Consider the following 28,000-nt stretch of genomic DNA (forward strand, 5'->3'; position numbering starts at 1 on the left):
CCTGAGCCTATACGGGCTGTTGCCGCTCAAACCACCACATCACCTGTATTAGTTCCTCTTCACTGTGCTCAAATACCTGACCAAAGTAACTTATGGAAGGAGGGGTGTGTTTTGGCTCCCGTGTTTGGGGACACAGTTCATGGCAGCAGGGAAGACATGGTGACAGGCATGGTGATGGGAGAATGAGGCAGCTTGCTCACATCTGAAAGATTAGGAATTGTTAATCAGACATCAAATGGAGCTGGCTATAAAGCTCAAGGTCCTCCCCCAGTGACCCACTTCCTCCAGAGAGGCACCACTTCTAAAGATCCCAGGACCTTCCACACCGGCACCAATAGCTAGGAACCAAGTGTTCAAACAAGGCTGTCGGAACTGTCTTCAGTTCTGTTGCTGTCATAACACACCATGACCAAAAGCAACTTGGGGAGGAAAGGGTTTCTTTCTTTCTTTCTTTTTTTTGGTTTTTCGAGACAGGGTTTCTCTGTGGTTTTGGAGCCTGTCCTGGAACTAGCTCTTGTAGACCAGGCTGGTCTCGAACTCACAGAGATCCACCTGCCTCTGCCTCCCGAGTGCTGGGATTAAAGGCGTGCGCCACCGTCGCCCGGCTTTTTTTTTTTTTTTTTTGGTTTTTCGAGACAGGGTTTCTCTGTGGCTTTGGAGCCTGTCCTGGAACTAGCTCTGTAGACCAGGCTGGTCTCGAACTCACAGAGTTCCGCCTGCCTCTGCCTCCCGAGTGCTGGGATTAAAGGCGTGCGCCACCACCACCCGGCCTTCCTAATGAGTTTGTTTTAACTTTTTTTTTTCTTTTTCTTTTTTGAGGCAGGATCTCATTGTTTTTTTTCTTTTTGGTTTTTTCGAGACAAGGTTTCTCTGTGGTTTTGGAGCCTGTCCTGGAACTAGCTCTGTAGACCAGGCTGGTCTCGAACTCACAGAGATCTGCCTGCCTCTGCCTCCCGAGTGCTGGGATTACAGGCGTGCGCCACCACCACCCGGCAATCTCATTGTATCTTATACTGGCTGTGTCAGACCCTGTCTCAAAAACTCCAGAAACGTTGGGTGTGGTGACATTCAGAAATAACCCTTGCTCTTGGGAGGTGGAAGCAGGAGAATCTGGAATTCAGGATTATCCTTGACTATGTAAAATTGGAGGCTAGCATCATATGAGACTGTCTCAAAAATAAAAGGCATGGTGGTTCACATTTTCAGTTCTGGCACTCAGGAGGCAAGAGGCAGGCTGATCTCCGAGTATGAGGCCAGCCTGGTCTACAGAGCAAGTTCCAGGATAACCAGGGCTCTACCGAGAAACCCTGACTTAAGAAAGAAAACAAAAATAACATATCCATCACACCCCCCCCCCAACAGTGTTTCTCTGTGTAACACACCTGGCTGTTCTCGAACTAGCTCTGCAGACCAGGCTGGCTCAAACTCACAGAGTTCCTCCTGCCTCTGCCTCACAAGTGCTGGGATTAAAGGCGTGCGCCACCACTGCCCAGCTAAAAGTTTTTGATTCAGCTATCTCATCTTGTTTAACACGAAAAAGAATTTAAAAAGCTAGGTGGTGGTGACATGCCAGGGCTGTTACACAGAGAAATTCTGTCTCGAAAAACCAGAAACAAACAAACAAACCAAAACCAGAACAAATTTTAAAAATGGAAAGGAAAAGTAAGATCTAACAGTTAACTAGAAAGGGGAAAGTCAATTACTGGGAAGGAGGATCATTCCTTTAAAATGATTGCCGCTCTTCTAGAGGTCTGGAGTTTGGATCCTAGCACCTACGTTCTGGTCATAACTATCTCTACTTCCAGCTCTAGGGGATCCAAATCCATACTTAGACACACATTCATATACATAATTTTAAAAATGAAAAATAGTTGAGACAGGATTTCACTACTTAGCCTTGGTGTCTTGGAATCCATTATATAAATCAGACTCCTTCGAACTCACAGAGATCCCAACACTCTCTGGAGTGCTGAGACTAAAGGTGTTTGTGACCACACCTGGCCTTTTAAACAAATTATTGTTATTATCATTATTTTTTTAAAGATTTATTTATTTATTTATTATGTATACAACATTCTGCCTCCATGTATGCCCACATGCCAGAGGAGGGTGCCAGATCTCAGTACAGATGTTTGTGAGGCACCATGTGGTTGCCGGGAATTGAACTCAGGACCTCTGGAAGAGCAGCCAGTGCTCTTAACCGCTGAGCCATCTCTCCAGCCCTATTATCATTATTTTTGATAAGTAAAAACATCCTCTGGTAGTGGGTAACTCCACCAATGCAATAAATCAGACCAGTCCAAATCGAACCGAATTAAAGTCCAGGTTTTATTCTGAAAAAAGGATTCCCAGGTGGTCCCAGGAAAGAGCAGAACATGGCCTTTCCTTAGAAGGCTCTTTAAATACCTTGTAGGTTAAAAAAATACCCTGTAGGTATGGTCTTGAGCATTTCTGTGGGAGGAGCCACCACTTGGCAGGCTTTCTGAGACTGGGCAAATTTTAAGAGGAGGGGGGTGAGGCAGAGCTCCACCTGAACAATTATTATCATTATCACTTGGTTTTTCAAGACATGATTTCTCGGGGGCTCGAGAGATGGCTCAGAGGATAAGAGCACTGGCTGCTCTTCTAGAGGTCCTGAGTTCAATTCCCAGCAACCACATGGTGGCTCACAACCATCTGTACTGAGATCTGGCACCCTCCTCTGGTGTGCGGGCAGAATGTTGTATACATAATAAATAAATAAATCTTTAAAAAAAAAAGACATGATTTCTCTCTCAAGGTCCAAATCAGGAGCAGAAGGAGACGGAGCATGAGCAAGGAACTCAGGACTGCGAGGGGTGCACCCACACACTGAGACAATGGGGATGTTCTACTGGGAACTCACCAAGACCAGCTGGCCTGGGTCTGGAAAAGCCTGGGATAAAACCGGACTCTCTGAACATAGCAGACAATGAGGACTACTGAGAACTCAAGAACAATGGCAATGGGTTTCTGATCCTACTGCACGCACTGGCTTTGTGGGAGCCTAGGCAGTTTGGATGCTCAACTTACTAGACCTGGATGGAGGTGGGGGTTCCTTGGACTTCCCACAGGACAGGGAACCCTGATTGCTTTTCGGGCTGGGGGGGGGACTTAATTGGGGGAGGGGGAGGGAAATGGGAGGCGGTGGCGGGGAAGAGACAGAAATCTTTAATAAATAAATAAATTAAAAAATTAAAAAAAAAAGACATGATTTCTCTGTGTACCTGACTGTCCTGAATCTAGCTCTATAGACAAGGCTGGCCTCGAACTCAGGGAAACCCACCTGCCCCTGCCTCCTCATTGGCTTAAAAAAGTTATTTTTAAAAGATTCCGCTTACTTTTATGTTTATGAGTGTTTGTTTGTATGCATACATGTGGACCATGAGTGTGCTAAGTGCCTCTGGAGGCCTGAGGAGGGCACTGGATATACTGGAACTGGAGTTACTGAGAGTTGTAAAACAAGATGGATATGGTGTTGCTCATCTGTACCCCAGCACTTGGGGACAGGCTGGTCTCTGTGAGTCCTTGTCCCTTTCATATGAAAGAAATAATTACGGCCGGGCGATGGTGGCACATGCCTTTAATCCCAGCACTCGGGAGACACGGAGGCAGGTGGATCTCTGTGAGTTCGAGGCCAGCCTGGTCTACAAGAGCTAGTTCCAGGACAGGCTCCAAAGCTACAGAGAAACCCTGTCTCGGGAAAAAGGAAAAAATTAAGTAAGATAGCTAAAAGATTTAAAGTGTGTTAAATGCAGAGGGATTCAGCTCAACAACTCAGTCCTGGAATATGGGGAGGCATCCCTGGATTGGGCCAGCCAAAAGGGGTGGATCTAGAGGGAGGAGGAAACAGCCGAGTGCGTTTCCCCCTCGCAGTTTTGAATCTAGCGCGATAGATTCGTCTGTAGCCAATCCTAGACCAGCATCCTCTTTCGTCAGTAGTTGCTGAGGCTCTGAGCCACGAGTCTCTCTGGTCAGTTCTAGCCGTTGCTGTTGTACTCGTGCTCGGCTCTTGCGTTTCCATCCGTTAAGAGTGAGAGGGCACCGAGAAGACCGTAACCTCTTCGGGTATCCCCGCCAGACGGAATCCCTCGGCTACTCTTTCCACTCCCGCAGACTCACTGCCTCCACGTAATGTGGGAGCTCTCTAGGCTGGCTCCGTCAGAAGTTGTAGTGCCAAGATTCTGGGGCTTTTAACACGACTAGCTACAGGCACAGGAAGTTTTTGTTGTTTGTCCTCCATTCATTCTTTCTTTCTTTTACTTTCCTTTTTTTTTTTTTTTTTTTGAGGAAAGCCGACCTGGGCGGGGAAGTGTCCTTGTGACGGAAGGGTTTTGAGTCTTGGCCCTTTAAACCCGAGGGGGAGGATCCGGAAGTGGATGGGCGGGGCAAGAGGCCCTGCTATATAAGAGGGCCCCAACCGCGCGGGGTCTCCAATCTGCCATTTTCTGTCCCCGAGTGAGTCTTCGCTGCCGTGAGTCCGCTGCTGTCTTCACAGGCAGTATTCTGCCCACCGGCCCGCCACCTCAGGGGAACGATGGCCACAGAGTCGACAGCCACTGCTGCCATCGCCGGGGAGCTGGTTTCCGCTGACAAGTAAGCCGGACTGTGGCGAGCTGGAGGCACTGGCCAGTCGGCGGGGAGAGCCGGGACTGGGCTTGGCGGGCGGGACAGACGCCGTCCCCGCAACACCCTCGGGTCGGTGCGGGAGCCCCGCGTCCGAGGAGCTGGCGGCCGGGGGGACGGCGGGTGACTGGCGCCCCCTGCCCGGCTTTCCGCGGCCGCCATCTTGCCGGGGGCAGCGGCGGGTGGCTCCATCGCCTGCCCCTTTTCTTCCTCCCCCGGCCCGGGGCTGCGGGTGGGGAGGCGGGGCCCTCCGCCGCCGCTCGACTCTTGAGCCCTTGCTTTCCGCGCACGCCTTGCATGAGGCTGGGTAGAGAGTCGGCAGAGGAACCTAGAAAATGACCAACAGATTTGGCGCCAAAAAAAAAAAAAATCCCACACACGAGGATTGAGGCTTGGACCGGAGCGCCCTGGTGGGCGGGGCCTCGGGGAGGGCGGGGCTTGCACGCGTGTGTTCGGTGCCCCGAGCTCCCGAGGAGGGGGCGGAGCCTCGAGGAGGCGGGAAAACTCCATTGTTTGGGGTTTGAGCGGCTCGTGCCTTAGCTGGTGCGCAGTGAAGTTTATCCGGGACTCGGGCACAGGGCCGCAGTCCGAGGGTCGCCATGGGGCTGACGCTCCGCCACCCTCCGCCTCGGCTGAGAAGCGTTGTGATTTTTTAGGTTTTCCGTTGCGGGTCGGAGATTTGCTTGCTTCAGGGTACATTTTCATACTCTTAAGGTCTTAGGTAGAAGCTACGTGGAGCTTTCCGCCTTCGCAGTGTTACTTGGTAGATGAGTCCGCTAAGGGTAAGGACCTCAAAGAAGGAATAATGGCTTTGAGAGCTTCACAGTGCTAATAAACGTGAGCCCTTCTCTGGTTAGTGCCCAGAAACACCCGCCATTTGGAGGAAGATGTTTTCCATGCAGTAGGTCTTATTTGCCAACCTTCCCTTATCTTCTTTCTTTTAGGAGCCTGCCACTATGTTTTCGTCCCTGTATATTTTAGAAGTTTTGCTTCTCGCAAAAATAAAGGTGGCTGTGAGATTTTTGAGTGGTTTTGCTATAGGTTAGGTATTTTAGTTGACATTTTAATTAGTACATTTGTACCAGAGATTAACGATAACTTTGCACAATCTACCTATCACCCTTTGGTTCTTTTTTTTTAAAATATTTATTTTTTTTAAAGATTTTATTTATTATGTATACAACATTCCTCCCATGTCTGCCCGCATGCCAGAAGAGGGCACCAGATCTCATTATAGATGGTTGTGAGCCACCATGTGGTTGCTGGGAATTGAACTCAGGACCTTTGGAAGAGCAGCCGGTGCTCTTAACCATTGAGCCATCTCTCCAGCCTCCTTTGGTTCTTTTCATAGTGGGTTCTTGAAAAGCAGTGTTTTTCAGACCACTCACTCAGTAATTTGGGAACTACAGTTTCAATTTTAGATTCCCATTTCCTGCTTCTTTATTGATTGCTTATGACCAGAGTAGATTGATTTGCTAATTCTGTAGAATTTATTACAAGAGCAATCTCTCTTTATGGTGCTTCCTGAACAGCTGTTATTATTACATTGGGGATCCTCATCCTTCCAATACTTTACATTTTGTGGGATGTAGCTCGGTTAGTTTGCCTAGCATGTATGAAGTCTTCATTTGAATCTCATCGCTGAATTTTTCATGTCATTTGTATCCAGTCAAACTTTGGCCACTGGTAATTTTCAGCTTCTTGACAGGCTATACATAGAAAATTACATGCTCACTTATTTTAAAAAAGCCTCCAACTTTTATTTATGTTTGTTTGTTTTTCGAGACAAGGTTTTTAGGTCAGACATTCCTGACTACCCTGGAACTTGCTCTGTAGACCAGGATGGCCTTGAACTCAAGAGTTCTGCCTGCCTCTGCCACCCAAGTGCTCTAATTAAAGGCCTGCACCACGCCACAACCCCCACTTCCCCGCCACACGTTTTTTTTTTTTAAGATTTATTAATTTATTATGTATGTATCCCTGCATGACAGAAGAGGGCACCAGACCTCATTACAGATGGTTGTGAGCCACCATGTGGTTGCTGGGAATTGAACTCAGGACCTTTGGAAGAGCAGGCAGTGCTCTTAACCACTGAGCCATCTCTCCAGCCTGTTTTTGTTGTTTTTTGAGATAGGGTTTTACCTCTCTTTGCCTCACAAGTGCTGGGATTAAAGGCATGCACCACCACTGCTGCCCTGCCACAAACTGAGGTATTGAACCATGAATTGCATACTACAGTATAGCAATGTTATGTATTGGGTGTGCTGTAGGTTTTTTTTTTTTTTCCTTCTGCGACAGGGTTTAACTGTGATCAACTCTGACTGTTCTAGAACTCTATTTGTAGACCAGGCTGGCCTTGAACTCAGAGATCTGTCTGCTTCTGTCTTCCAAGTGCTGGGATTAAAGGTGTGCCCTACCATTCATTGCCCAGCGAGTTCATAGTGTTTTATGAACTTTTAATAGCATACATGTACAAAGCTTTAGGGTATTTAGAAATACAGCACAATCTGACATTACCTTGTGACATGTCTTCTATTTCATGAAAAAAAATTATTTTTACATATTGGAAATAATGAAAAAACCTAGTCCTTTAACCATGGTAGTTAACAAATTTTTACCTGAGCAGGGTGGTGGTTTTGCACGTCTTTAATCCCAGCACTTGGGAGGGGAGGTAGAGGCAGGCAGTTCTGTTCTGTAGGGAAACTCTTATCTTCAAAAACCAGAAAACTTTATCCCTGTACCATTGGATCAACATAATCAAGTAATCCTTAGTGCTGGAGGATGTTGGTAGGTCAGTGGTTGAGCACTTATTTCAAGCCTAGCATGTGTAAGAATTTGCCTAGTATAACTAGCTGTTGCAGAGTTTGTACATAAGAATCAAAAAGGTCATTCCAGGATCTGGTAGATAGCCTTTTTTTTATTCTTTTTTTTTTTTTTTTTTTTGGTTTTTCAAGACAGGGTTTCTCTGGTTTTGGAGCCTGTCCTGGAACTGGGTCTTGTAGACCAGGCTGGTCTCGAACTCACAGAGATCTGCCTGCCTCTGCCTCCCGAGTGCTGGGATTAAAGGCCTGCGCCACCACCGCCCGGCCCTTTTTTTTATTCTTGTGCCTGAAGGTACTACCTTTTAAATTGAGCCTGTTTTTTTTTTTTTTTTTAAGGTTTATTTAACTTTATTTTATGTGCATTGGTGTGAAGGTGTCAGATCCCCTGCAACTGGATCTTCAGACAGTTGTGAGCTGCCATGTGGGTGCTGGGAATTGAACCTGGGTCCTCTGGAAGAGCAGTCAGTGCTCTTAACCACTGAGCCATTTCTCCAGCCCAATTGAGCCTGTTTTTATTTTCTAATTCTTGCCGTGAAGTTGCTGTTTACTTAAGTGGTTTAGGATTAAATTTTATTTATTTTTGAGACAGTTTTACTATATAGTTCTGGCTGGCCTGAAACCCACAGAGACTGTCTGTGTTTCCTACTTTAACTTCTGAGTGCTGGGATAAAGGTGTGCACCACCACTGCTGGGCTTGTTTTAGTTTTTAAGCTATGTTATTGTTTTGTGTAACATTAAGGGGAGCACATGTCAATAGAGGTCAACTTGAGTGAACCATTCTACCGTGTAGATTCCAGTGATGAAACTATATTGTCAGGCTTGGGAGCAAGTGTGACTTTAGCCACTAAGCCATCTTATTTATTGACCCAAGAATTGAATTTAATAATGCATTTGAATCAGTAATACTTGCTTTTTATTGGTTGTTTAAAACAAAAACTTTTATATTTTTTCTATTCTTCTGACTTTACATTCAAGCTTAAAGTATCTTCTGTTTTTTTTTCTTTTTATTCTTCATTGCAGAATTGAAGATGCCCCTGCTCCTTCTACCTCTGCAGATAAAATGGAGAGGTGAGATAATATGGTACAATTATGATCATAATTATAGTGAGGTAATAAAACTAAGGATAGTTTGCTGACTACCTTAACTCACAGTAGTCAAATACTATATCACTGGAACTGTACCTTTAGCCCTTCAAGTTTTCTTCTTGGATGCCTCTAAGGTTCCTTTTTAGGGATTCATTTAGATTTTTTTTTTCCTCTTTCCCTTCCCTCCCTTTCTTCCTTCCTTCCTAGTGGTTTTTTTGAAACAGGGTTTCTTTGTGCAACAACTCTAGCAGTCCTGGAACTCTAGACCAGGCTGGCCTCGATCTCCCAGACATCCGCCTGCCTCTGCTGAGATTAAAGGCATGCATTACCACTGCTGGGTTCATTTAGATCATTTTTATAAAATCTGCTTCTTTCATCATTCAAACCATTGGTGCTAATGTTAACGGTGGTAGGTAAACTTGTATCCTTCTGACATAAAGACTTGTGCCACCAGACCACTATGAGTTGCTAGCAGATTATTGAAAAATACCTAGATATTTGGAAGACATTTTGTTCAAAATGAGAACATTCCTTATGGGAATCAACTTGACAGTATCTGTTGCCAGTGATAGATTTTGAGGTAAATGAAAATTAAGATTTTTGAGGATTGGTTATATGATTATTATAAAACATTGGCCAAAAAATATCTGGGGAAGAAAGGATTTGGCTTAATACTTCAAGGTCCATCAATAAGGGGAATCAGAGAGGGAACCATGGCAAGACTGCTAGTGTTTTCTTTGGTTTGCCCACAGACACATGGTAAACTAGTTTTGTTTTTGTTTTTCCCCTCGATAGGGTTTCTTTGGATACCCTGACTATCCTGGAACTTGATCTTGATCTGTAAACCGGGCTGATCTCAAATTCATAGAGATCTGTGCCTCTGCCACCCAAAAGCTGGGATTAAAGGTGTGCTCAGCTTTTTTGTTTGTTTGGTTTTTCAAGGCATGGTTTCTCAAGTAGCTAGGATACCCAGCATATGGAATCCTGGGACAGGAGTTATCTTGGGCTAAAAGAGACACTATCTCAGAAGCAACAGCAGTAAGACTTGGAAATAATTTAAGATTTTGGAAAGTATTTTTGACCACAGTGAATTTGACAGTATCCCAATATTTTAAAAAACATTCTGATGAAGCTGGAGGTGACTTTAAAAAAAATGTGGTTTGAGCTGTATTTCTAGTTATTCTAGGGATTGAAACAGGAAGATGAATTGCTTTAGCTTTAGTTTATAGCCTTTCTGTGCATTTGGTGAGACCCATTCCCCATTCTTTTTTACTAAGCCCTGAAATTACAAGTATGGATATATTTTTTTTTAATTCTTTTTAATGAGTATCTTGTAACTATCCTAAGGTAGTCTTTACTTTGCTATGTAGCTGAGGATGACCTTCCAAGTACTGGGATTAAAGGCACGTGCCACTGCCAATCAGCTCAACCTTCTATTTATTTAGTGTTTTTGTTTGTTTTTGAGAGAGGGTTTCATGTAACATAGGTTTGCCTCAGTCTCCTATTATTTCCTGTGATGACATTGAATTTACAATTCTCTTGCCTCTGTTTTTCAACTCCTGAGACATATGCCCCCCTACTTGCTTTTATGTACTTACTGCTGGAGATCAAATGCAGGACTTTTTGTGTTTGCTTATTAGGCAACTATTATCAACTGAGGTATATCCGTCCTTCATCTTTTATTTTTTAAGATAAGACTCACTAGACTTGGCTAGCTTTGAATTTTTAGAGATCCATCTGCCTCCACCAAACTTGGCTTCTACTTGTTTTTTTTTTTATCGTTATATATGTGTACATATGAATTTGTAAACGCCACAGCATGGACGGTGGAGTCTGGTGGAGGTCCCATAACAGCTTATGAGTTTCTCATTTTTTGTATATGAATGCTAGGGATTGATTGAATTCAAGTTTCCAGGCATGGAGGCAAGCACTTTTACCTGCTGAGCCACTCCTAAAGTTAATTTCTGTATTATGATGTGAGATATGAATTTTGCTTTATTTATTTTTGGATTATTTATTTAAGATTTGGTTTTTATTTATTTTTTTAATTATCTTTTTAGTGTATGTTTGAGTAGCTATGCGAGCTTATGCCCTACATACATCAGGATTCTGCAGGGCGGAAGAAAGCACTAATTTTGCTGGATTGGAATTACAGTTAGGGCTACCATGTGGGTGCTGGGAATTGAACCTGGGTCTTATGGAAGAACAATCTGTTCTCTTAACCCCTAAGCTACCTCTCCAGACCCCTACTTTTTTTTTTAAACTATCAGTTGTTTTTTTTTGCTTTTTCGAGACAGGGTTTCTCGTAGACCAGGCTGGTCTCGAACTCACAGAGATCCGCCTGCCTCTGCCTCCCAAGTGCTGGGATTAAAGGCGTGCGCCACCACCACCCGGCTAAACTATCAGTTTTATTCTAGGATTGTTTGCTATACAGATTATAGATTACACATTTCCTATTAATTGTTTGGTACCTTTGTCAAGATTTTTTTAAAAAGACTTATTAGTGTTCTACCTACATGTACACCTCCATGCCAGAAGAGGGCTCCTGATCTCATTACAGATGGTTGTGAGCCACCATGTGGTTGCTGGGAATGAGCAGCCAGTGCTTTCAACCTCTGAGCCATTTCTCATTTCTCCAGCTCTCTGTCGAGATTTTAATTGCCTATATTGTGTGGATCTATTTTGTATTCTGATCTGTTCTTTTTATTTTATGCTTTATACCATAATGTCCTATTTTTTCCCCTATAATGTCTTACCTTAATCACCGTCTCCTACCTAATTGTTTTTCTTTTGTGGTATAAGGGACTTGATTGAATCTAGGTTCTCACACATGCCAAGAAAAGGTTTTAACTGAGTCACTCAGTTGTATTTCCAAGTCAAACTACATGCTTTGTCCTTCCTTCCTTCCTCTTTTTTTTTTTTTTTTTTTTTGTTTTTCGAGACAGGGTTTCGCTGTGGCTTTGGAGCCTGTCCTGGAACTGGCTCTGTAGACCAGGCTGGTCTTGAACTCACAGAGATCCGCCTGCCTCTGCCTCCCGAGTGCTGGGATTAAAGGCATGTGCCACCACCGCCCGGCCTTCCTTACTCTTTTTAATTTAAATTGTTTTGCTGCTGAATGGTGGTGATTTATGCCTTTAATCCCAGCACTCCCAGAGACAGAGACAGGCGGATCTCTTGAGTTCGAGGCCAGCTTGGTCTACAGAGTGAGTTCCAGGCTTCAAAGCTATAGAGAAACCCTGTCTCAAGAAACCAAAAGAGAAACCCCCCAAAAAAGTTTTGCCTTTGTGTATTACATGTACCATGTGCTAGCACAGTCAGAAAAGGGCATTGCATTCCCTGGAACTGGAGTTAGTGATGGTTGTAAACTTCCATGTAGGTACTAGGAACTGAATCTGGGACCTCTGCAAGATTAGGCACTTAACTGCTGAGCCTTCTTTCTGCCCCACTTTTTTTTTTTTTAAATATTTATTTATTTATTATGTATACAATATTCTGTCTGCGTGTATGCCTGCAGGCCAGAAGAGGGCACCAGATCTCATTACAGATGGTTGTGAGCCACCATGTGGTTGCTGGGAATTGAACTCGGGACCTTTGGAAGAGCAGGCAATGCTCTTAACCACTGAGCCATCTCTCCAGCCCCTCTGCCCCACTTTTTTAAGACAAAGACTTACTTTATAGCTTTGGCTCCCCTGAACTATGTAGACCAATCTGGCCTCCAATCATAGAAATAGGCCGCCTCTGCCATGTGATTTTAGTGGGATTAAAGTTGTGTGCCACCATACCATCTTTCTGTTTTTAGATGAGGTCTGATAACTAGGTTTATCTCTATATCCTGAGTTCTGATACTATGGATATCTATGACCATGTCTTGTTTATATAGTTGTAGAGATGGAACCTAGAGCTTTGTACATATTAGGAAAGCATAGTTAACATCTCTATCCTCAGCCTTGTCTGTTTTGTTGTTTTGGTTGGTTGATCTCCCCCCTCCCCCCGATGATTTCTCTGTGTAACCCTGGTTGTTTTGGAACTCTGGTCTCAAAATCAGAGATCCACCTGTCTGCCTCCTGAGTGTGCCAGTGTACCACCACTACCATTTCTCTTCTTTTCTTTCTTTCTTTCTTTCTTTCTTTCTTTCTTTCTTTCTCTTTCTTTCTCTTTCTGTCTTTCTTTCTGGTTAATTTTTTCTTTAGCTAGTAAACTTGTATGACTTTGGGGTTCCCTAGTAGTTCCTTTTTTATTGTATATAATAACATGTATTGTAACATTGGTAAAGCATTTGTGAATGTATTGTATATAATGTATTGTATATAATAACACATTGTAACATTGGTAAAGCATTTGCGAATGCTGCATTTCTAATCTCTTGTTTGTGTCTGTTTTGATTTATTGAGTCAAGGCAAGGTTTCACTGGTAACCTTGGCTGTTCAGTAACTAGCTCTGTAGAACAGGCTGACCTTGAACTCACAGAGAGATCTGTGATTAAAGTATGCCACTTGCCACCCTTCACATATACAACCTAGCCTTTTCAGTCAATCCTGCCTTTGCCGTTAGAATGCTGGGATTATCTATCATCATGCCCAATTAATTTGCTAGGTCTTCCATAGCAGTCCAAAATTAAAAATTTATATTGTTATGGTTTAAATGTAAAATTGTATTCAGTGAGTATTGGTTTAAACAATATTTGTTACTGAATAAAATACTTTTCTTGCAGTTTGGATGTGGATAGTGAAGCTAAGAAACTATTGGGATTAGGACAGAAACATCTGGTAATGGGGGACATTCCATCGGCGGTTAATGCATTCCAGGAAGCAGCTAGTCTTTTGTAAGTATATGTTTATTATAAAACACTATTATATTGCCAACCAACCTTTAAAAGTTTTTCTATGGGGAGAAAGAATGAAGACTAAGGATATAGTTAAATGGCAGAGTACTTGTCTAATATATATGTCTAATCCTCTGTACCACAACTCTGGCTCTTTACTTTCCATAGAGGAGTTTTTCTTGTAATTCTAAGCCTAAGTATCACTTCGTAATTTCAGTAATTTTTCTGAGTAAGGTGATTTTTTTTTTTCCAGTCATTACTGATTAAGAAGACAATTAAAACCAGACAATAGTGGTGCATGCCTTTAATCCCAGCACTCTGGAGGCCGAGGCAGGTGGATCCTCTGAATTTGAGACCAGCCTGGTCTACAGAGTGAGTTCCAGGACAGCCTGGGTTACATAGAAACCCTGTCTTGAAAACCAATAAAAGAAAAAAGACGATTTATTTTTACTCTTTATTATTTAAAATATGATTGGGTTCAGTTAAAATATGATTGGTTCTACAGAATTTATTCTGTAGCGTGTAGACCACGCTGGCTTGCCTCTCAAATGCTGGAATTAAAGGTGTGTACCACCATCGCTTGGCTAAGAGATATTGTTTGATTACTTTTTTTTTTTTAAAGAAACTATTTGTTGTGTTTGCAGGCAAAACACCAATGAACATAAATAAAAGTAAATTATAGGGAAAAAAAAACAAACCCAAAAACAATAGTCTTCATTTCAGTATAACTTTTCATGATTTTTTATCAAGTAAGTTCCAATCAAAGGTCTTGTAACTTCTGGTCCACAGTGATATTTGTAGTGTGGCAGGAGGAATACCTATTATAAAATACCTCTTTGGTAGTACTTAAAATATATATTATATATGTGTGAAGAACATGTAACATTAACATCATGTGTTAACTAGCAATAAACAATGTTCAGACTAGATATTTACTTTCTTTATAGAGGCAAGAAGTATGGAGAAACAGCTAATGAATGTGGAGAAGCCTTCTTTTTTTATGGGAAGTCACTTTTGGAGTTGGCCAGGTATGTCTTGGAAAGCCTCATTTTGTTTTTTTTTTTTTTTTTAATTTTTTTTTATGATTTATTTATTTTTATTTTATGTGCATTGGTGTGAAGGTGTCAGATCCCCTGGAACTGGATTTTCAGACAGTTGTGAGCTGCCATGTGGGTGCTGGGAATTGAACACGTGTCCTCTGGAAGAGCAGTCAGTGCTCTTAACCGCTGAGCTATTTCTCCAGCCCCGGAAAGCCTCATTTTGTAAATAGAATATTTTTTTTTTTTTTTTTTTTTTTTTTTTTGGTTTTTCAAGACAGGGTTTCTCTGTGGCTTTGGAGCCTGTCCTGGAACTAGCTCTTGTAGACCAGGCTGGTCTCGAACTCACAGAGATCCGCCTGTCTCTGCCTCCCGAGTGCTGGGATTAAAGGCGTGCGCCACCACTGCCCGGCGTAAATAGAATATTTTATATTACTTTGGTCTGTTTAAAAATTGAAGCTTTCGGGTTGGAGAGATGGCTCAGAGGTTAAGAGCACTGGCTGTTCTTCCAGAGGTCCTGAGTTCAATTCCCAGCAACCACATGGTGGCTGACAACCATCTGTAATGAGATCTGGCGCCCTCCTCTGGCGTGTGGGCATACATTGAGGCAGAATGTTGTATACATAATAAATAAATAAATCTTTTTAAAAAAAAATTGAAGCTTTCTTGTTGGCTAAAATTATGCAAAAAATGAAATTTTGGGGTTTTGAATTAGTGGAAGCTAAGATATTTTCAGTAATAGATAATGATTGATCAGAGTTTAAGACAAGGTTGTGAACATTCAGAAGTATTCTGAGCTAGCTCAAAACTTAATAATGACTGTATGGAGGACAATAAGGAGTACATTAAAGTGTCTAGTAAGGAGAAATTTCTGCTTGTTATGATTCCACATTTGTGAATTTCCCAACACCTGGGGAGGCTAAAACAGGAGGATCAAGTTTAAGGGGAGCCTAAGCAAGCCTAAGAGTGACCCTGTTCCAAGCCCATGTTCTTCTCCACAGTTAAAAGGACTTACTATTAATGTTCTTGGAAACCACTCAAGAAATTTATTAACATGTCTGAAATATTTGAAACCATATAAAATGACGAATGATCAGTCTTTATATATAGTTCTCTTCTTATGTTCTTAATTTTGTGATTATTCAAAACACTTAATGACTTGGTTTGAAAATGTTGACAGAACACTGGCCCTTTAGAGAAATGGGACTGGATGTGATGTTTGGGAAATAGTATGTTCCTGCTATACAAAGAAATTAGTATTTTAATTCTTCATAATAATGGGTTTCATTAGGACTTTTCTTACATAATCATCATATAGTTCAATTATTTTTACCCCCGTTTACCCTCTCATGCCCTTCCCACTTGTGTTAATACTCTTTTTCCCAGCTGTGCCCCTGCTTCCTGTACTTTGATGTGTGCTACCAGTGAGTTTCGTTAGGTTCATTCATAGGCAAGAGGGTAGTTTTTCAGTGGTTGCACACTGAAGGAAATGTCTTTGGCTTCCTACCAGTTGTTGTCAGTATATATAAAAATTTTCAAGTAAGGCTGAAGCCTCATGAGCCCCTTCCATTTTCCCTGACCAGTTGCTCGCAGGCCTATTCCTGTGGCGATCTTGCATAGGCGATCACGGTTGCTGGAGAGCAGAAGAGTGTTCTTGTCTTATCATATCTGGAAATTAATATCCTCACCCTTCATTTCCAATCACATTCCTTGTGCCTCTTCTTGGTGTCCCCTGAGCCTTGGGAGTATAATACAGATGTCCCAGGGTGAGTCCATGACTATCATGGAAGGGAGCATCACAGCAAATCAGTAGGCATGGCACTAGAGAATTAGCTGAGAGCTTAGAACTGAGGCAGCAAACTTGATGTGGAGAGAGTAAATTGAGAATGTTATCCCTAGTAACAGTCCTCTTCCAACAAGCCAAACCTCCACTAACTGGGGATCAAGCTATGACCCTAACATGAGCCTATGGGGGGGGGGGGGTAGGTTTCATTCAAACCACTACCAGGTGTTCACTGTGTAAACCAGGCTGGTCTTGGATTCAGAGAATTGCCGGATACTGACTCCTGAGTGTTGGGATTAAAGGCACGTGACAAAGATTCTTTTCTTATTTTAATTCGATGTAAGTGTGGGTTTGTGCATATGTGAGGAAGTGTTCTTCCAGGCTAGAGTCCTCAGATCCCCTTGGGCTGGAGTTAGATTTGTGAGCCATCTGATGTGAGTGCTAGCAACTGAACTCAGAAGTGCAGTACTGCTTCCCCATCTCCCCTGGCCCCTCATCCCCTTATTTTTAAAGACTAGTCTCGGGCTGGAGAGATGGATCAGAGGTTAAGAGCATTGCCTGCTCTTCCAAAGGTCCTGAGTTCAATTCCCGGCAACCACATGGTGGCTCACAACCATCTGTAATGAGGTCTGGTGCCCTCTTTTGGTCTTCAGGCATACACACAGACAGAATATTGTATACATAATAAATAAATAAATATTTAAAATAAATAAAGACTAGTCTCACTTTGTGGACCTGGCTAGCCTGGCACTTGTAGAACTACTACTCCTGGTTTGAATATGTAGCTTTGTTTTCTTTTTACTTGATTTCTTTTTGTTGCCTTTTTTCCATGTTGAAATACATTGTTAGGGACTAGTTATACTTTTGTGCTTTTTCTTGTAGAATGGAGAATGGAGTGCTGGGAAATGCCTTGGAAGGAGTGCATGTAGAAGAGGAAGAAGAAAAAACAGAAGATGAATCTTTGGTTGAAAATAATGATAATGTAGATGGTATGTAGAGTTGCATGCTGCATTCAAGAGATGCGATGACCTATGGTTCCTTTAAATAAGTTATAGAAATAGGGTCCTTATGTTGGTGGTTTCTCCAAGGGTACTTGGGCTGATACAATAGATGTAGGCTATTATTAAAGCGACAGCCTCTCTAAGAGAATAACTAAATTTATCTAATAACCATCATTTAAGTTGTATATTTAAATATTAAGAACATTACTTTTCTGATGCATATTTATTTTTAAAACCATGTTGCATAGCCCAGTTATTTTAATGTAGGAGTCCTTGGAGCACTTTTGTGTTTTATGCATCTTAGAAAATTAAATATTTTCTGAGTTTGGCTGTTAGAGTTTTACAGATCAAATAAATATAATGTTGAAGAGAGTAAGGAAAGGTTGACATGTCTTCTCTGACTGGTAATCAGATTACTTGAAGTGAATATATGCAGTTTCTAGTCTAAAGAGGTTTGATTTCTTTTGCAGTATGTTGCTTTGCTAGCTTGGATTCTCTTTGCTTTTCTCACCGGGGCACCTGCTAAATCTTAGCCAGGCTATTTGAGGACTTAAAGGGAATGTATTTCTAGTTTCCATTTATGCTTTTATCATTAAACTCGGAGACATGTTTATGCTTCATGTTCTTTAACCATGTAGAGGAAGCAAGGGAAGAGTTGAGAGAACAGGTTTATGACGCCATGGGAGAAAAAGAAGCCAAAAAAGCAGAAGGCAAGTCTCTGTCAAAGCCTGAAACTGATACAGAACAGGAAAGTGAAGTGGAGAAGGGTGGAAGAGAAGATATGGATATAAGTGAGCCTGCAGAGAAGCTACAGGAAAAAGTTGAATCAACTTCAAAGCAGTTAACTGAATCCTCTGGAGAGGCAAAAGAAGCAGCAATACCAGGACTGAATGAAGCTGAGGTCACTTCTGGGAAGACAGAACAGGCATCATTGTGTGCTGAGGAAGGAAAATCAATTTCTGGAGCTTATGTTCAAAATAAAGAATGCAGAGAAACAGTGCCTCAGGAGAAGGAGGGAGAGGAAATAATGAGCGTAGAAAAAAAGCCAAAAGAAACTTCAGAAGATCAGCCTATTGGGGCTCCAGAAAAGCAGGGCACTGCCATGAAGGTAGAAGCTGAAACAGTAGATGCGGCAGTCAATGTGGGTGTGGACGTGGGTGGGGAGGAACCAAAGGATCAGGTAGCTTCCTCTGAGAGTGAAGTAGGAACGGCTGTTCTTGAGCAACTGTCAGGGCAAGATGCAGTGTCACCAGCGGTGGCTGCAGAGGCTGGGTCAGATGTCTCTGAGAAGCCAGGGCAGGAGATTACAGTTCTTCTCAACAATGGTTCAGTTGATGGACCATCAGCTGCAGAAGATCAGACTCCTAGTGAATCACAGACTTCAGCAGAAAGACTGACAGAGACTAAAGATGGTTCAAGTGTAGAGGAGGTCAAGGCAGAGCTGGTTCCTGAACAGGAGGAAGCTATGCTACCTGTAGAAGAGTCTGAGGCAGCTGGAGATGAGGGTGAGACCAAAGTAGCCCAGAGGGCCACGGAGAAAGCACCTGAAGACAAATTTAAGATAGCTGCTAATGAAGAGACACAAGAGAGAGACGAACAGATGAAAGAGGGTGAAGGTAACCGGGATACACTAGAGCTGCAATGGGTGGAGTCCATTCTAGATTTGACTCACTAATCATTGGTAAAAGTCAGCCTTCCATTCAGAATTTTCAGTCTGCCTTTGGATTAGGAAAGGATTACTTTAGGAAAGGTCTAAATGAAAATGGGGTTAATTTAAGAACATGGTGATAGGTTAAAGTTAAATCAAGAACACCAAGTCTTTAGCTGGTGGTAGCTAATATTTTTACTAATTAAAAAGTAGATCTTCTGATTTCTGAAATTTGGCTAGCTATCAGTAACTTGTGTCATACTAGCCAATGAGGTGATATGAAGGGTGGATTAAAAATGGATTGTGGGATAGGTAGGGAAATAATAGGATAGGCTGGCAGAGAATGCTGAATGGATGTTAACTTGCATGCCTTTGGGTTTTTTAACTTACTGTTCACATGGTTTCTCTTACGTGCTGTAGGAAGTAGGAACCGAACAGTAGAATCCACTGAATTGGTACACTTAAGCAGGCATGCCATTTAAATAAATGAAGGCAGTTAGCATTCTTGTGTCCTTTCCACATTTTGATTTATAGAAATGTTTAGAGGTTATTCACAATAATGTCAGTAGTGTGTCCCACCCCTTTTTCAGGGAAAAGAGATAGCAAAGTACTTACCTATTTATCTCTTGTTGCTTTCCTTCCTCATTTCATGCTTGCTTTGGCTGCTAAACAACTTAGTGGCTTAATCCTGTTCCAATTTTATCAGAATTTTTTAGCCTCTGATTACTAATTGGCACGTCTGACTTGAGTTGTGCTCAGTTGGGGATTCTACTGTATATGTAAATTTCATCTAACATGGGCATTAATGACTACAGGTCTTATTTCAATTAATATCTTGTGTAATTGCTAGACTGTTTCAAGAGTTATCTATTTACAGGTATATTTCAATTAATATTTTTTGTGTAATTGCTAGACTATTTTGAGAGTTGTCTTAAGTTGTAGATTTTCAATGATCCATCTTTAATACTTGACCTTTCTGGCAAGCATCTACCTGTAATGTAGATCCTTCCCTGCTCTCCAGCCAGCATGGACACAGCCAAAGGTGAACTTGTCAAGTGGTAGTACTGGTGGGCTTCTTAAGTTTCAGGACTTCTTTAGTAGAAAGCACAGAATTGAATTCCTGCTTTTTTTTGAAACAGGTTTTTTTAAAATGCTGATGTCTTGTTTCTTCCTCTTCTCTTCCTAGTGTTGAGGATTGAACCCAGGGCAGCATGTGTATTAGACAAGCACTCCACTATTGAACCAAATCCATAACCTATGAGTGTTATTTGATTGATAAAATTTTCTGTATTTTCCAAATAAGGCATGGGGGGGGCGGGCGGGCAGGAAGTCTTTCATCACACCTAATAAAGAGATGGGTAAGTCAGGCTTTAAGGCTTAAATGCTAGTTCACCCCCTCCCCTAGACAGGGCTTCTCTTTGTAACAGCCCTAGCTCTGTAAACAAGGCTGTCCTTGAACAGAGATCTGCCTGCCTCTGTCTCCTAGGTATTGGGATTAAAGGTGTGGGTGTGCAGTGCTAGTCCTCATCTTATATGTGAGAACCTGAGTTTGAATCCCCAGAACCCACATAAAAGCGGGAATGTACTCACATCTATAATACCAGTGCTCTTAAGGGGAGATAAGGAACCACAGACAGAACTCCCAGATGCTTGTGAAACAACTAATTTGGAACATAGGACAGACACCCTGTCTGATCTCTGACCCAACCCAAGGCTATCCTCTGACCTATATAATGTACCTACATTCCCATATATTCTCTCTCTCTTTTTTTTTAATATTTATTTATTATGTATACAATATTCTGTCTGTGTGTGTGTCTGCAGACCAGAAGAGGGCACCAGACCTCATTACAGATGGTTGTGAGCCACCATGTGGTTGCTGGGTATTGAACTCAGGACCTTTGGAAGAGTAGGTGATGCTCTTAACCTCTGAGCCATCTCTCCAGCCCCCCCATATATTCTCTACACACAGTTAAAGCACTGGTGCCTGAAATGACACTGGTAGAATACTTATCTGGCATGAGTAAAGTTCTGTGTTTGATCCCAGCAGCACAAGAAAATAGGAATCCATTTCATGGTACTTGACTTTTTATGGCTTGTAGGATATGAATATCGCTCATAAATCAATGTGTTCTTTTCTTTTTCCTGTTCCATTCTCTGTCTTGGTGTGTTTTAATTGTCATGTTAGGTATGGTTGGTAAGTGAACAAAAATTTAAATTGCTCTGCTCAGGTTGTTTGTGCTAAGTGGGTATTTGATTTATGTATAGGAATTCCACATCATCATTTATTTGTTTTTGAGGGAGGAGATTACATGAGGCACCATGCCTGGGTTTGGTTAAATATTTTTTTGTTGTTGGTATTTTTCTTTAGAAACAGGGTTTCTGTCTGGAACTCATTTTATTTTTTATTTTTTATTTTTTTATAGATCTTTTTTAAAATATTTATTTATTTATTATGTGTACAATATTCTGCCTGTGTATATGTCTGTAGGCCAGAAGAGGGCACCAGACCTCATTACAGATGGTTGTGAGCCACCATGTGGTTGCTGGGAGTTGAACCCAGGACCTCTGGAAGAACAGTCAGTGAGTGCTCTTAACCTCTGAGCCATCTCTCCAGCCCTGGAACTCATTTTAGACCAGGCTGTACTCAAACTCAGATCTGATTGCCTCTGCCTTTTGAGTGCTGGGATTAAAAGGTGTGTGCTGCCATTACATCTTTTATTAAAATAAAAAGACATCACAGCTTTTCATTAAATCTTTAGGTAGTAAAAATAAATATATGAAATTTTAAGCAGTATTGTGAGAGTACATGTATCTACTTCTGTACTCTGATTATTGTAGGAGGATGTGTGGAGTCATTAAAATGAATCTAGTCTAAACTTCAGGGCACTACATTACATGAAAAAGGTAACGCTGGAGCTGGATTAGTTGTTAAGAGCACATACTGCTCTTGAAAAGGACAAGTTTGGTTCTCAGCCCCATAGTAGACAGCTCACAACTGCCTGTAACTCCACCTCCAGGGCATCTTTCTGGGCCTCCACGTGTGTATGTGTGTATATATATGTGTGTGTGTGTGTGTATATCTATCTATCTATCTATCTATCTATATCTATCTATATATCTATATATATTAAAAATCTAAATTAAAAAATGTTTTGGTAGCTCTACTTCAGAAGCACTAAATTGCATAGTCAGAGACAAATAAAAGAGCCTTTTTATATTCTGGGAACTTAATAACTAGCTAGTTGTGGAGCTCCAGTCTCAGAGACCTTGTCTCAGAAAATAAGGTGGAAAGAGATAGAGGAAGCACCTGACACTGACTTTTTGTCTCTGTGGATATATGCTACACACAATTATGAGACTTTTGGTTAGTTATGGTTTAACTATAGTTGTTAACTAGGTCGTTATTTGCAAATGTTCAGGTACTGTTGGTTTGTGCTACCAATTGGAAATATACAAGAATGTTCTATGCCTGTTGTCATTATGAATCAGTGTTGATTTGCAGATAAATTGCTGAGACAGGCACTATGGCCAGGTGTTTAGTAAGCATTTGAGAAGGAGAGGCAGCCAGGTCTCTCTTGGCTTGAAGCCAACCTGGTATATACGTCAAGTTTAAGAATGGCTGAAGTTAGACCTTGTCTCAAACAACAACATTTTATAATCTTTGAGTTGGAGTTAAAAATGTTGAACATGCCTGGTGGTGGTTCATGCCTTTAATTCCAGTACTCTGGGGTGGAAGCAGGAGGATCTGGATCTCTGAGCTGTAGACCAGCCTGATCTACAGATTGAGTTTCAGAACAGGTTCCAAAGCTACAGAGAAACCTTGTCTTGGGAGGAAAAAAAAAAAAAACCCAAAAAAGTTGAGCATGCTGCCAGCTATATATTCCCAGCTACTAGGGAGATGCAGAAGGATTGCAATCTTTGGTCTTTGGGGCTAGTTTGGGCTATATAGTAAGAGTTTGTTTCTTTAAGAAGTGGAAGGGGCTGGAGAGATGGCTCAGCAGCTAAGAACAGCCATTAGCTACTCTTCCAGAGGTCCTAAATTCAATCCCAGCAACCACATGGTTGCCCACAGCCATTTGTATTGACATCTGTTTCCCTCCTCTGGCCTGAAGGCAGAACACTACATAATATATAATATAATAATAAAATATATAAATAAATGAGTGAATAAATAAATTTTAGAAAAAACAGCAACAAAAACAGAAGCCTGGGCAGTAGAGGCACACACACGCCTTTAAACCTAGCATTCAGGAGATAGAGATAGGCAGATTTCTGTGAGTTCAAGGCCAGCCTGATGTACAAGAGCTATTTCCAGGACAGCTAGGGCTGTTACACAGAGAAACCCTGTCTCAAAAACCAAACCATACAAATAACACCCAGAAAAAACTAAAACAACAAAAAGCCCCAACTAGCATAATACATACTTAATTTAAGTGATGATTGTGTTAACTGAAACAGCTGGTGTTTTGGGTTTTAAATCTTATGAAAACTTGTTTCTGACTTGTGACTGTGTATCAAAATAGGTGTAGGTATGGTTACATATTTAAATGAAAATTGTTTTTTGAATCAGGGTTTCTCTGCCCTGGCTGTCCTGGAACTCGTTCTTGGGCTGACCTCAAATTCAGAAATTCACCTGCCTCTGACTCCTGAGCGCTAGGATTAAAGACATTTGCCACCAACACTTGGTTTATGTTGAAATCTTAAGAAACTGGCTTGTTTATTCCTAGTTTTTTGTTGTTGTTGTTGTTTCTAGAGTCTATCTGACATGCTCTTGTCATTTTCTTTGTCTTTTTCTTCCCCATAGCTTCTTGTAGGAAAGCTAGTCCCTTGGCTAATTGTGAATGGATGGGATTATTTAGGTTTTGGTACTTTCAGTGTACTATTTATTTAATGAATGACTAAAACTTGTCTGCCGCGTAGATGCAAGATTCTTGGAAGGCTTTATTTCCTTAGTCCTTAAGCGTTGACATTTTGATGACTAGATTAGTTTAGATTTGAATTAGATGTTAACCTCTGGTTTTAACTTCAATGTGGGTTAGCCTCTTTCCTGTTCTGTCTTAGAATGTATGTTGACAGATAATTTATCAGAATCTGACCAAATAGAAAATACCTTTAGTTACATCTCAATACTGATGAATTTTTGCTTGTAGAAACTGAAGGCTCAGAGGAAGAAGACAAAGAAAATGACAAGGCTGAAGAAAACACAAATGAATCAGTTCTTGAAAACAAGGTAAGTTGTTATTCCTTCAGTAACTTTGTTACTGTAGGCCCATGGCTTACTAGAATAGAAAGGTAGATAGCTGGTTCTTGGTTAGGGCATAGAGGTCCTTTATTCATCATAAAATGAAATGCAGCATCACAATTACATTTCACTTTACATAGAGACCTTATATACTAGGGGCCCATTTGGTAGGTTTTATAGAGAAGGCCTGCATTTTGAGTTGCAACCAACTTTCCTTTTTAAAATGATAGTAAATTATATATTTAGATATATTTTCAAAGGATGTCTTGTACTTCTGCCTAATGCCAATGATTTGGATATACTTCAGTCTCTTCAAGAAAACGAAGAGGAGGAGATTGGGAATTTAGAGCTTGCCTGGGATATGCTGGATTTAGCAAAGATCATTTTTAAAAGGTAAAAACTCTTGGTGCTTTTAAGTAGATTGGTGGTTGAAAAGCAAAAACACTTTAGGATTAGATAGTTATTTTTAAGGCTTTTCTAATTACCTTTCTTTTTAGGCAAGAAACAAAAGAAGCTCAGCTTTATGCTGCACAAGCCCATCTTAAACTTGGAGAAGTTAGTGTTGAATCTGGTAATGCATTTTCCAATTTTGCTGTCTCCTAACTTCCTTCATGTCCCCATTCTGTTGTTTCTATAGACAGAAGAATAGGTCTGAGTTCCTTATAGTGCCTAGAGCAGTGAAACAGCCTTGTAAATGGTTTATCTGACAGTTAAACCAAACTTAGCAGGGGAAACAGAGATAGGAAGATCTTTGAGCTCAAGAGCAGTATGGTCTATGTAGCAAATTCTAGGCCACCCAGAGCTATAGCGAGACCCTGTTTGAAAAGTTAGGAGGGAGGGAGAAATTGGAATGTAAAATGAGACTATTCCTGAACTGAATTCTGAAAGTGCTTTATATTAAATGTACAATTCTCGATGTTTTGTCTTCATTAGAGAATTATATCCAAGCTGTGGAGGAGTTCCAGGCTTGTTTAAGCCTCCAGGAACAATATTTGGAAGCCCATGACCGTCTCCTTGCAGAGACTCACTACCAGTTGGGTTTGGCCTACGGTTACAACTCTCAGTATGATGAGGCAGTGGCACAGTATGGCAAATCTATTGAAGTCATTGAGAAGAGAATGGGTGAGTGAACAGCAGCTACTTTATGCTTAGATGATGCAGCAATTTACTGTGGGGGGAAAACAAGGTCCTTTTGGTACTAATGATTTAAGCCTGTTCTTTGTAGCTGTACTAAATGAGCAGATGAAGGAGGCTGAAGGATCATTTACTGAATATGAGAAAGAAATTGAGGAGCTGAAAGAACTGCTACCTGAAATTAGAGAAAAGATAGAAGATGCAAAGGAGTCTCAGCGTAGTGGGAATGTAGCTGAACTGGCCTTGAAAGCTACTCTGGTTTGTTGAGTTTTTTCTTAAAATTCTCTAAATAACATGGTACCTGGGCTGCCCTGGACCTCACTCTGTAGACCAGGCTGGCCTCGAACTCAGAGATATGCCTGCCTATGCCTCCCAAGTGCTGGGATTAAAAGTGAGCGCCAGCACTGCCGGACTGTCCCTGAGGGAGTTGATCAGAATGAGAGGTCATCTCACTTGTTCCAAACAGTACAGTTGGTAGAAAGTATGCCATGTGCAGACACACTTGTTTAAAAGCTCTCACTGTTACTCTGTGTGGCCATCGGCTTTTCTTTGCTTTTCAGCATAAATACTATGTTAAACTATTGTAAAATGTTTTTGACAATACCATATAAAAAAGGCTGAAGTCATGGAATCTCTTAAACCTAAATTACCTGGCTCCATTCCTGGCCATAGACATGCTTGCTGGGGAATGTTCTGTCAGAAATAGGACATGAAGGGTTTAGTTTCTTGTTTGTCTTTGTGTGGAACACCTTGCCAGTGATGCTGAAACCTTTTAATCGATTGCTTGGTGGGTAACGTAAGCCTGGGTGGCTGGGGTTCTATGCTATAACTTACTGTGTCTGTGTCTCACAGGTAGAGAGTTCCTCTTCAGGTTTCACTGCTAGTGGAGCAGGCACCTCAGTCTCCATGGTGTGTATTGTGTGTGTGTTTCCTTCAATAAACCTACCTTGAGTCAAATAAGGTTTTTGTAAATTGCTAATAACAAAGACTTATTTTTGCCAGATTGCCAATAGAAAGCCAACAGATGGTGCTTCCTCGTCAAATTGTGTGACTGATATTTCCCATCTTGTCAGAAAGAAGGTAAAATTTACATGTATTTATTTTTTAACCTTTTCTCCAGTCTACATTTGCGGGTAGGAAGTCTGAAATAATACACTAGCAATAATTGATTCACCCTCTTAGTGGCACAGTGTAACACTCATTTTCAAAAGAGTGAATTCTTTTTTTTTTGTTGTTGTTGTTTTTGTTTTTTGTTTTTTCTAGACAGGGTTTCTCTGTAGCTTTGGAGCCTGTCCTGGAACTCGCTTTGTAGACCAGGCTGGCCTGGAACTCAGAGAGATCCATCTGCCTCTACCTCCCGAGTGCTGGGATTAAAGGCGTGAGCCACCACCGCCTTGGGCCAAAAGAGTGAATTCTTTAGGTGAACCATTTCACTTAGCATACCTTACACAGCAAACTCATGGCTTCTTAGCCTGGGGCTACTTGGAAAGCTAAACAGGATTGATTAAGATGAGTACATTTTAAAATCTGACTGGTTTGGCATGGCTGTTGACACTCTTGCCAATAGTCCCAATCAATAATTCTTTCCCTGAGGGGTAAATCTTGGCTTCTGTCTCTACTGACTGAAAGTAGGTAACCTATTTGTACTCTTCAGATCTCTACCCCTCACTCTCCCCAATTCCATGTGTCCCAACTAGGGAAATGTTAAGATAAAATACACTGGGGGGCTGGAGAGATGGCTCAGTGGTTAAGAGCATTGCCTGCTCTTCCAAAGGTCCTGAGTTCAATTCCCGGCAACCACATGGTGGCTCACAACCATCTGTAAAGAGGTCTGGTGCCCTCTTCTGGCCTGCAGACATACACACAGACAGAATATTGTATACTTAATAAATAAATAAATAAATATTAAAAAAAAAAAGATAAAATACACTGGGACATAGCAGTTTATTCCACTGTGTAGTGGTCAGCATTGCCCTGTGCTAGAGAGCAGAGCTAGTGAGCTGTGTGAGTCAGGATGTTCAGGATATTGGCATCATGGGGATTACGGGATTATTTTGCAGCTTGTGTTTTTAAGATAAATATGAGGCCTTCATAATTTTATCTCTAGAGGAAACCAGAAGAAGAGAGCCCCCGGAAAGATGATGCAAAGAAAGCCAAGCAGGAGCCAGAGCTGAATGGAGGCAGTGGGGATGCTGTCCCCAGTGGACAGGAAGTTTCAGAAAACATGGAGGCTGAGGTGGGTAGTTTTAAGACTTGGCCACTTGGCCTAACCTGCTGCTTTCAGGGCTGGGAAGCCAGGCCTTCCAAGTGCATATGATATAATAACAGAATGGTTGTACTGAATATAGTTTGCTTATGAATGCCTGATAGATTTTATGATTTCTTTCATGAATTATGGAAAGGTAAGACTATTTGATCCTTCCCATGTAATGTGTGAACTGCTAGCTTTTTCAGCCTTAGCATCTTGTAGTTTTGTTTCATAGAAAAGTGCAAGCTTCCCTGTGTTTACTTGTGACTGAAGCCTGCTACGTTATACATTATAGGATGGCTTATGTCATACCTAAGTTATACCTAGGCTCTTTGTCTTTTAGGCTGAGAATCAGGCTAAAAGCCCAGCAGCAGCAGAGGGGACAGTGGAGTCTACAGCTACCGTTGAAGGCACTGCATGTTAAGAGGGAACAGAACCTTTCTCCCAAGGGAAAGTGGTTTTGTACATAATGTATTTTTTCACTTTTGGGGATTCTTTTTGTATAACTTCAATAAAGATTGTAGGCAACA

The 28,000-nt window shown here is 41.5% G+C and overlaps 1 protein-coding gene across 2 annotated transcripts; it reads left to right on the top strand.

Moving 5' to 3' along the window:
• The first annotated feature begins 4,358 nt into the window (after nucleotides 1-4,358).
• Nucleotides 4,359-28,000, top strand: LOC121448889 (nuclear autoantigenic sperm protein). 2 transcript variants are annotated; one of them, XM_041653151.1, is made up of 15 exons: nucleotides 4,359-4,614; nucleotides 8,487-8,534; nucleotides 13,264-13,374; nucleotides 14,322-14,402; nucleotides 17,077-17,183; nucleotides 17,834-18,811; nucleotides 23,997-24,076; nucleotides 24,396-24,481; nucleotides 24,586-24,659; nucleotides 25,022-25,210; nucleotides 25,314-25,480; nucleotides 26,075-26,131; nucleotides 26,225-26,302; nucleotides 27,330-27,458; nucleotides 27,814-28,000. In XM_041653151.1, exons 1-15 carry the CDS (start codon nucleotides 4,556-4,558, stop codon nucleotides 27,892-27,894), a joined length of 2,325 nt encoding a protein of 774 aa, XP_041509085.1. In that variant the 5' UTR covers nucleotides 4,359-4,555; the 3' UTR covers nucleotides 27,895-28,000. The 2 variants fall into 2 exon arrangements, with proteins under 2 accessions (XP_041509085.1, XP_041509086.1); XM_041653152.1 differs by lacking the exon at nucleotides 17,834-18,811 and having other exon boundaries at nucleotides 4,388-4,614.

Source organism: Microtus oregoni, unplaced genomic scaffold (genome assembly GCF_018167655.1).
Source record: "Microtus oregoni isolate MIOR12 unplaced genomic scaffold, Mior012 000005F_ref0000423, whole genome shotgun sequence".
Taxonomy (NCBI): domain Eukaryota; kingdom Metazoa; phylum Chordata; class Mammalia; order Rodentia; family Cricetidae; genus Microtus; species Microtus oregoni.

Coding starts and splice junctions, on each gene's coding strand:
- LOC121448889 (XM_041653151.1), top strand. CDS start 4,556: ATGGCCACAGAGTCGACAGCCACTGCTGCCATCGCCGGGGAGCTGGTT. Junction 4,615..8,486: donor GAGCTGGTTTCCGCTGACAA/GTAAGCCGGACT, acceptor TCTTCATTGCAG/AATTGAAGATGCCCCTGCTC. Junction 27,459..27,813: donor CAGAAAACATGGAGGCTGAG/GTGGGTAGTTTT, acceptor TTTGTCTTTTAG/GCTGAGAATCAGGCTAAAAG.